Source organism: Coenobita brevimanus, chromosome 75 (genome assembly GCF_032717465.1).
Source record: "Coenobita brevimanus isolate Jiangsu-jjx chromosome 75, ASM3271746v2, whole genome shotgun sequence".
Taxonomy (NCBI): domain Eukaryota; kingdom Metazoa; phylum Arthropoda; class Malacostraca; order Decapoda; family Coenobitidae; genus Coenobita; species Coenobita brevimanus.
Window position 1 is genome coordinate 3,070,001 of NC_137028.1, and position 10,000 is coordinate 3,080,000.

General features: G+C 45.8%; 1 protein-coding gene across 1 annotated transcript in view; it reads left to right on the forward strand.

Moving 5' to 3' along the window:
* The window catches only part of LOC145407989 (transmembrane and coiled-coil domain-containing protein 4-like), a 68,395-nt gene that overhangs the window by 15,677 nt on the left and 42,718 nt on the right, over nucleotides 1-10,000 (forward strand). The window contains exon 2 of the mRNA XM_080278792.1: nucleotides 5,070-5,290. Within this exon, the coding sequence (XP_080134918.1) occupies nucleotides 5,070-5,290 (221 nt within the window). The remainder of the gene's footprint in view (nucleotides 1-5,069; nucleotides 5,291-10,000) is intronic.

Below are 10,000 nucleotides of genomic sequence, written 5' to 3' on the forward strand. Positions count from 1 at the left end.
AGAGGGGAGAGGAAATATGTGGAGAGAGAAAAGAGAAAAAGAGAGTTAGTGAATGAGGGCAAGAAAGAACAGGAAGGGAGAAAAGGAGAGAGAGGGAGTATTATGAGAGAGAGAGAGAGAGAGAGAGAGAGGTAGGGAAAGTACGTAAAACTACTGCAGTTTCTTTATAAAATATTCAAGTTTCATTTTCCGGAGATTAATGTAGGCCACCGGAAGCAAGGGAGAGAGAGAGAGTCCTAGTGTGTGTGTGTGTGTGTGTGTGTGTACTGGAATGAGTTACTGTGTTTGTTTTTGGAATTTACGGTGTGTGTGTGTGTGTGTGTGTGTGTGTGTGTGTGTGTGTGTGTGTGTGTGTGTGTGTGTGTGTGTGTGATGCAGTGCGACATTCTTTGCTTTCGAGTACATGAGCAGTGTATAGCGTATCTGCGTGTGTATGTAGATGTGTATGTGTTTCCCTATCTACATTGATCCAGTCAGTTTATCTATATCCATTCTTTGATGTGTACGCCTGTGTTTATGTCCTTTTTTTTTTTTCTTCGTTTTCTAGACACCGTTATATTGTAGGAATCATGTCGTTTTCACCTTTCAGTTTTATGCTTGTCACATCTCTTGGGAAAGTCTAATTTGAATCACAGCTAAACATTATACTCACTTCGCTAAATCTCACCCCTCTTCACGTCACCACACACAACCTCCCTAAACACGCCCTCACCTCACCACACCCACTTACCCCACCTCACCTCTCCCTCCTCTCTCATCTCACCTCACTTTCCGTACCCCACTCACCTCCTCTCATTTCTCCCACCCCACTCACCTCCCCACACACCCCACTCTCCTCCCTGGTATCGACTTTCCTCCCCATTATACTCTTTCGCCTGGGCACACAATCCGGCCCCTCTTACCCCATCTCGCCCCTGGACGAAACTTAACTTTTTGGGTTCCTCTTAACACCTTACGATTCTATTCTTTATTATTCAAGACTGAGTGCGTCTTTTTTATTCTTTTTGCCACCAGATGATTTTACTAAGCATAGGAGAGGACCATAGTAGTGGAGGGGATAGTAGTAGTAGTAGCAGTAGTAGTCTTAGCAGCAGCAATAGTAGTAGTAGTAATAATAATAGTGGTCGTTTCAATCCCAGGCTCATCTGAAATATAAACCTGGTGGATTGCAGAAGTTGACCTTACTGCAATCCATCCTCCTTCTTTTGCGAGATAGGAAGGGAGTTGAGGGACGTGTGTATAACTGGTTAGTAAAGGAGATGAGGAGGGATTACGGCGTCTGGTTAGGTAGATAGATACTGTAGATGGATGGAAAAGTGGGTCCCCGTCCTCGGAGTCTTTATGTTAACTTTTTGAATAACTACCTTGGAAGATAGTTTCCTGACTGTACCATTTCCTCAACTCCCCCTCCCCCCCATTTCCACCCGTCATTATCCTTCCTGATGCCTCAAGCTGCCAGCTGGTCCCGGGGGTGGGGCGTTACACAACCAGACCCGACTCCGGCCCACTTTGACCCTCCCCGACCCACCCCACCCAAGCCGACTCGACCCAACGTGACCCGATACAACCCAGTTAGATCCATCCCAACTTAGACCTTCCCATCCCAACGCAACCCATCCCAACCCACCCGACACCTCCACTACCCTGCCCGACCCGACCCAGCCCCCACACCCCATCCTATCCCCACTGGACTCGACCCGCCCTGCCTTCTTGTGATCTCCGTCGCTCCCTGCACACCTTTCAGAATCTCATTTAGCCTCAACACTGCTTCTCATCTCTAACTCACTTCTCTATAATGTCGCTTGCCTCCTTTGCACCTCTTATTTCCCTCTCCTCTCCTCTCACCTCTCCGCTTGTTCCTCTCTCTTCTCTCCCTCTTTTCTCTCCTTTCCTCTCTCCGCTCCAGTCGTCTCTGCCCTTGTTTCAGTTGCATTCCACCTCTAGTCTCCTCACCATCTCTTTTCTACTCTTTACATCTGTATTCATATTCTCTTCTGTCTTCAGTTCTCCTCTGCACCCTTTCGTTCATGTCCCCTTCTGTCTGTGTAACTCCTGTGTACCTTTCCTCTCCTCTGCTCGCTTTTACTTCCCCACACACATCCCAGCATCCCTCTCAAGCCCTTATCTGCACTCTGTCTCTCATCTCGACTCTCATCTACACTTTGCTCTTACCCCATCACATGCCTTTTCTTCTCTCATTCTCCTCTCCTCTCAGCCTCTCGTACGTTTTATCTCGGCCCCTCTTAAACTTCTTGTGATCTTTCTCTCACTTCTCTCCTCTCCTTTCCTTCTCCTCTCTTCCCCTCTCCTCTCCTCTCACGTCTCCTTTCTTCTTGTCTCCTCTCTTTCCCTCTCCTCTCATCCCCTCGCCTTTCCTTCCATTGACTCCCATCCCCTCCTCTTGTCTCTTTTCCTTTTTTTTTTCTTCTCTCCACTCCCTCTCTTCCTTCCCTCCCCTTCTACCCTTCCTTTCCTCCCTTTCTGCCCTTCCTTGCTTCCCCTTCTATCCTTCCTTACCTACCCTTCTTCCCTTCCTTCCCTCCACTTCTTCCTTCCCTCCACTTCCTCCCTTCCTTCCATCCTCTTCTAGCCTTCCTTCCCTTCTTTCTATTCTTCCTTTCCTCCCCATCTACCCTTCCTTGTCTCCCCATCTTCCCTTCTTGTCTCCCCTTCTTCCCTTCCTTCCCTCCACTTTCCCCCTTCCTTCCCTCCCCTCGTCTCTTTCATTCTCTTTTCGTTCCCCTTTGTTATTCAGTCTCTAAGCCTCTTAATTTTTTCCTTTCTGCTCCCTCCCCTTTTTTCCCCACTTAATGCCATACTACAATACCTCCTACGTCTCTCTCTCTCTCTCTCTCTCTCTCTCTCTCTCTCTCTCTCTCTCTCTTGACGTCACTCACAACAGCGCAAAAATTATTCCAATCTTAATTATGCCGTATTACGAGACTCTCCACCCACACACTCTCTCTCTCTCTCTCTCTCTCTCTCTCTCTCTCTCTCTCTCTCTCTCTCTCTCTCTCTCTCTCTCTTCACGTGCCTCACATAACCTCTTACTGGACTGCGTTCTCTCTCACTCTCTCTAATACATAATCCTATTACAAAACGCCGAGGAGAGTAAGGCTTAGAGAGAGAGAGAGAGAGAGAGAGAGAGTGAGTGTGTATGTATATATGTATATGTATGTTTCAGAGAGTTTGTGTGTGTGTGTGTGTGTGTGTGTGTGTGTGTGTGTGTTTGTGTTTGTGTGTGATTAAAGTTACGTAGGACATATAAATCGATTCATGTGTGTATATGTGTATGTATGTGCGTGTATTATGTATAACGAGTATGTTTTTGTTGTATGTGTATAATATGTTTTGAAATATCAAAGAGACTACAAAAGGTCAGAGTTAATAATACGCGGAAAACACACACACACACACACACACACACACACACACGGTTATAATGGAAGGCCCGTCTTTTTTCTTGCCTTTGTATTTCTCTCTCTCTCTCTCTCTCTCTCTCTCTCTCTCTCTCTCTCTCTCTCTCTCTCTCTCTCTCTCTCTCTCAATCTAATTTTCTCTGCCGTAACTCCTTCCTCCCCACCCCTCCCCACCTCTCGCCTTCTCGGTAGCCTTAGACACCTCCTTTCGGCATCTCTCGGCCTCTCCTTCACTTCACTTTAACATCACTTCACTTCACTTCACTTCACTTCACTTTTCTTCACTCCTTTTCACTGTTCATTATCTCAAATTGTCTTCCATTAGCTCTACACTGCATCACTTGGCTTCACAACGCATGGCTTCACTGCATTTCATAGCACTTCACTCACTGCACATCGCTTCACTTTGCTTTACATCACCGCACTTCACTTCGCTGTTCATTACCTCACTACCTTATCGTATCTCGTCTTTCATTTAACTTTACTTTGCGTCACTTAACTTCATTAAACTTTTCTTCGCTTCTCCTCACCTCATCTCACCTCACTGTACCTCACGTCACATCATTTCACAGCTTACTAGCCTCATGTTTCTTTTCTTAACATATCTCGTTGCTTCTCCCACTTTCCCTGCCCTACTTCTCTCCATACTGCCTTACCTAAAACCCTCCACTCCTCCCCTTGACCTCGCACCTTCTTCCCTACCTCCTTTTTCTTCTCTCCTTCCTTCCCTCCCTCCCTCCTTCACCTCAGTTTCCTTCCTTACCTCCTTCAGCTCCTTTACCTTTCCATCCTCCACTCCAGCCCAACTTCTTTCCTGCCGGTGCCCTCCCTCCATACCCTTACATCGCTTAGATAATGTGTGTGTGTGTGTGTGTGTGTGTGCGTGCGTGTGAGTGTGCGCTAGAAGTGAAAAGGTTTGATAAAAATGTAGTGCGTAAAACAGTTTAATTTAGTTGTATAGTCTAGGTTACACATTGTTAGAGTTGAGGGTCAGCGCTGTTTTATGTCCATATTTCAATACTCCCGGTGTACTAGGGGTGTGTGTGTGGATGCTTTTGTGTGTTAAGGAAAAAAGTCTACGCCAGCCGTAAAACTTGGCCCATTAATTTAGGTTAGGCTGTGGTGCTGTGTTGGTGTTCTCGGAGCTTGTAGACCTCGAGGAAACCATGTGTGCAGCTGCGTCTGTCCCTTCCATATGTACAGCTGTCTCTAGCCCCTCCATATGTGCAGCTGTGTCTGTCCCCTTCCATGTGTGCAGCTGCGTCTAGTCCCCACCATGTGTGCAGCTGTGTCTATCCCTCGCCATGTGTGCAACTGTGCCTAGCCACCACCCCATGTGTTCAGCTGTGTCTAGCCCTCTCCGTGTGTGAGTTGTGTTTAGCCCCTCCATGAATGCAGCTGTTTTCTAGCCTCCGTAATCGCGTTAGTGTTGGAGGCTGCTTATCTACTCTTCCTTAGCTGTTTAATGTGCGTACAATGCAGTACATTTTGCCATTCTCTTGTACTCGTATGTTATTCATGGGTTGGTAATGACATAGATTGCATAAATAACATAGGGGATATGTGTAATGCGCAGAACAATTTAATAGCTAAGGAAGAGATGTCACGAAATTTACCAAGTCACTTCAACCCTCTTATTCTCCGCTCCAGGGGTTCCTACACAGCCGCTCAGTGAAGCCCTTAGCGACCCTGGAAGGTTCGCCTACTGTGGCCTGGTGACTGCCGCCCTCTGCCACCTCTTCTGCGACCCCCCTGCGACCCCTACAGACGCCCCGTCCGCCCCTCCCCCTGTTGTGGATAATTCGGCAGATGTGGATTTTGCCCTGGCCACCCTTGCTCGTTTGGCCAGGCATCTGGGTCTCCCGGAACAGGTGAGAGAGAGAGGGGGGGGGGGGAATGTGTGCATAGTTAATCCTCCGTAAGGCAGAAGTTCCCCTCATCCTCACAATCTCGTCCAGCTTTCGCCTGTGTAAAATGCCTAAGCTGCTTTTCGCTGTATATTACAAAGGACTGACGCCAAAATGTATACTCATTGTTCTGCTTAACCCACGTATCATGTATGTAGTTTGCTTTCACACTGACGTTAGTTCACCATATGGATGTATTTTGTTCGCATGTATGTTCGCATTAAACACAAAATTCGTATGTGAGGATGATTCTTCCATATTTTTATCTTATTTCCTCTAGCGGACAAAATCCTGTGACCTTTATGGCTATCCCCAGTCTGACAACACAGCGGTGGGCTTAGAGTGAGACTTTCTGAGGCGCATGTTCGGGACCAAAACATCTTAAACTTTTGTCCCTAAGGCACAGTATATCCTGGAACTGAGTGCAGCTGTGCCATAATGATGAGAATACTTAGCTACAGCGGTAATTGATTTTTTTTTTAATTATACTTCACCTGTGGGGTGTTTCTCAGAGCTGACTCAATCGTTTGGGTTTAGCCATAAATGCAAGACTCGTAATTTGATGCCAGAGAGTTAATGACATGGTGCTCGCCTTTATGAAACTGTGTGTGTGTGTGTGTGTGTGTGTGTGTGTGTGTGTGTGTGGTACGGTGGCTACATTAGAATCTGGTTTCGTTAGACCCGGATTCAGAGGCGAAATTTCCACCATAAAAGGAAAGCACTCTCGCGTCCGCATCTGTAAATCCGGGTCCAGGCTTTTGCGCGTTGGGAAGCAAGGCGGGCGGGACGGGGTGAGGCTTTCATAGGTGTGGGTGTTGGTGTGAGTGTGGATGTGGTGTGGATGTGGTGTGGGTGTGGGTGAATATAAATATGTGGAGGTGGGTAGAGTTAGGATGTATGTGTAGGTGTGCGTGTGGGTGGGTATGGATGTGGGTGTGGGTGTGTGGGTGTGCTGGTGCGGGTAAGGGTGTGAAGTGCGGGATTAAGAGCAAGAGACAGTGATGGATGGGAAGGAGAGCCTCTAGGGAGATTGTTATTTTGGGAGTGTGGTTGATTTTATTGAGGAGAGTTGTAGAGGGCGGAGGGTGTGGGTCTGGGGTGAGGCTGTGGTGTGTGACTGTGGGGGAGGGGGAGGGTAAGGGTGTGGGTGTGAAGTGTGAGGTATGGGGGGAGGTAAAGATGTGGGTGTGGGCTGTAAGAATCGCAAATAGCTGGGAAGGGGATACTTTTTTGTTTTGTTTTACCCTGTTAACTCTGTGTGGGAGTACGAGAGTGTTTCTTTCCTTATTCTTCATTTTTGTGTGCTTCTTTACTTACTCTGTTTCGGGAGATCTTTATTGTTAGGGTACGTGAAAGTGTGTCCCATTACTTACCCTGTATCGGGAGGTCATTATTTTTTGGGGTGCGTGAGAGTATGTGTCTGTATTGTGTGGATGGGAAAGGGGGATGTAAAGAGGCGAGGTTTTCAGAGGGTGTGGTTGTGGGGTATGAGGTGTGAGTATTGAGAGGGTAAAATCAAAAGTAGTAATGATGGAAAGGCAAGATGGAGTGCGTGAGAGTTTTTCTGCATAGCGTATTAAGGAGTTGGAGCTATGAAGTTGTTGTTGGTAGTAGTAATAGTAGTAGTAGTAGTAGTTGTAGTAGTCACAGACCCAGAAAGAGAGAGAGAGAGAGAGTTATTGTGTGTGTGTGTGTGTGTGTGTGTGTGTGTGTGTGTGTGTGTGTGTGTGTGTGTGTGTGTGTGTGTGTGTGCGTGCGTGCGTGCGTGGGTGGGTGTGTGTAATGGGGATGAGGGCAGTAGGGGACCGAGGCTATCAAAGGGTGACGGATGTGGAGTGTAGGACGTTGACAGTGATGGGTGGGAAGCGGTTACTGTATTTGTTCAGATTTTTATTTTGGAGAGAGAGAGAGAGTGTCATACAGGCAGACATCCAGACACATCCAGACAGATTGTGTGTGTGTGTGTGTGTGTGTGTGTGTGTGTGTGTGTGTGTGTGTGTGTGTGTCATTAAGCTAGAAGGGGGAAGGAATGAGTGAATGGAAGGCTGTTCAAGAGGGTTTTACGTCGAATTGTAAGTCGAGACGATGAGAATTAACCTCGTAATAATCGTGTTTTTTTTTTTGTCTGCCTGTCTGTATCTGTTTATGTGTCTATCTAGCTATCTGTATAGCTGTCTGTCTGCTTGTCTGTTCCCCTACCTATCTATCTATCTGTGGTGTTCAGGGCTCACCGATATTGCGGCTATGTAAGAGCAGGTCGTGGGCGGTACAGGGTATAGGAGGGGGAAGGGGACGGCGCTCTCCTTGGGTCGAGGTGAGGGACGTAATTAAGAGGGACACTGATGGATGGGAAAGAGATGTCGTATTTTAGGATGGCCTCTATTCTGGGATGTGTGTCGGTGTGATGGGGTCTCGGGAGGATGCAGGGGATGATAGGGACAGAATTTGATTTAGGGGTAGACATGTTAAGATATTTTCTGTTTTGGGGAGCGTGTTGCGATATTGAAAGACTGGTTACGGGACAACATTTCAGAGTCTTTTTTATTTTGGCGATGGTGGTATTGGTGTCTCGTGAGAAGTGACCGATGAGAGGGATGATGTGAAGGATGTATAATTATTCTGAAGTATAAATCGATATGGAAGTCTGGGTTCAAGGATAACATTTTTTTTTTTTTTTTATTTATTTATTTTTTTTTTTTGGAGGGGAGGTGGTTGTGTTGCTGTGTCTTGTGGGTGCTAGAGGTGATTAATGAAAAGGGAGACTGTTAAGATGTATATATATATATATATATATATATATATATATATATATATGTGTGTGTGTGTGTAAATCGATATGGTATGGGTTTGGTGTTGGGGTAATTTGGGGGGATACTATTAATTTTGTGACATGTAATGGCGTGTTGAGTGCTGTAAGGGTATGAGGAATGATTAATGAGATGGAAAGCCATTTGGGATATTTTTATTTTGTGATGTAAAGCGACAGTGTGAGGGTTTGGTTCGGAGGTAGTTACCGGGAAAGTGAAATTCTCTAACGGGATAATTTTTGCTGTGGAATGTCTGATGGTTTGTCATGAGGGGATGCAGGGAATGATTGGTGAAGGGGAGATGTGTTAGGGATATACTTGTGGGTGTAAATCGGCGTGGTGAGAGGTGTGTATGGTGATAGGTGTAACTGTTAGGAGTATTTATTCTCTACGGGCATAATTAACCTTATTGTGTTTTGTAGGATTTAAGATTTAATGTCGTAGTGTCCCGTCAGACTTAAATTTATCGTAGTGACTTAGAGATTTTTGTTAATATGATGGAGTGTGATGTGGAGTTTATGAGAGTGAAAAAGGGAGAGCCAGGGTTGCAGGGGATTGAATGGTAAGTGAATTAGTATATGGCCCATTTCATTATGCGTGCTGTTGATTAGTTCTCTCTCTCTCTCTCTCTCTCTCTCTCTCTCTCTCTCTCGCTGCTTTCTGAACCCTACCTCACCCCACCTGTGAACTGGAAAAAAGAGGTGAAATGATGATGATGTTAGTAATAATGATGATGATGATGATGATGATGATGATGGTGGTGGTGGTGGTATTGAGAGCATATGGACTGGGTCGCTTTTCGATATAGGTTCCAGTATTTTTTTTTTTTTTTTTTTTTTTTTTTTTTTTTTTGAGGGGGGAAGGAGAGGGAGATCTCAGGGGACAGTGATGGATGGAAAGAAAATATTTTGAGATATATTTTTAAGTTTCGGGATGTGCAGGGTGAGTTGTCGAGGGGGGGGGGGGCAGCTCTGATCGTTGGAGTGATATATGGTATGTAAATATTGTTTTTTTCTCCTTTCCTTCCTTTTTTCCTTCCTTTTCTCCTTCCGTCCTTCCTTTTTGTCTTTCTTTCTTTCTCGTATGATTTATTTATTTATTTACCTGCTTGTTTATATTTTTGGAGGATCCGGTAGAGGGGATGGAGCTGCGAGGGTGAAATGTAAAGAAGCGTTGAGTCATATTGGTAGTGGATGAGGGAGAGGCTCTAGGGGAGGGAGACATATTTTTCCCTATGGTTGTTGATACGAGAGAATTAGGTGAAGATTTTTGTACGTGGAGTTTTTGTAGCTGTGTGTGTGTGTGTGTGTGTGTGTGTGTGTGTGTGTGTGTGAGAGAGAGAGAGAGAGAGAGAGAGAGAGAGAAACAGACAGACAGACAAGAGACAGAGAGGGTAATATGAAGTGGTGTATATTATGTTCATAAGTGTGAAGGATGGGAGGAAGGGACACTGTTGAGAGGTACGTATATGTTTCTGGGTACTTGTCAATATGTTGAGGAAGAGGAGATGGTTCCCATCCCTTTTCTCTCTCTTTCTCTGGGAGGGGGAGATCCGGTAGAGGGGGGGGGGAGGGATCTGGTGGAGGGGTGGGAGTTAGTTAGAGGCAGGGAGTTTAGCCAGGGGAAAATAATGAGAAGAGTCATGTTTGTGAGGGATGGGAGGGGAGACTGCGTTGGGGGATATTTCCGGAGCCTCGTCCATAGGTCAGGGCCAGGGGGGGTAGGTGGTGGGAGAATTAGCTTTGTTTATATTGTATGTGTATTTACCGTCCGCGTAATGATATAATAGATAATAATAAAAAAATAAAATACGAGTAATAATAATAAAATATCAGTTGCAAGAGTAAAAGTAAAGACGTAATGGTTG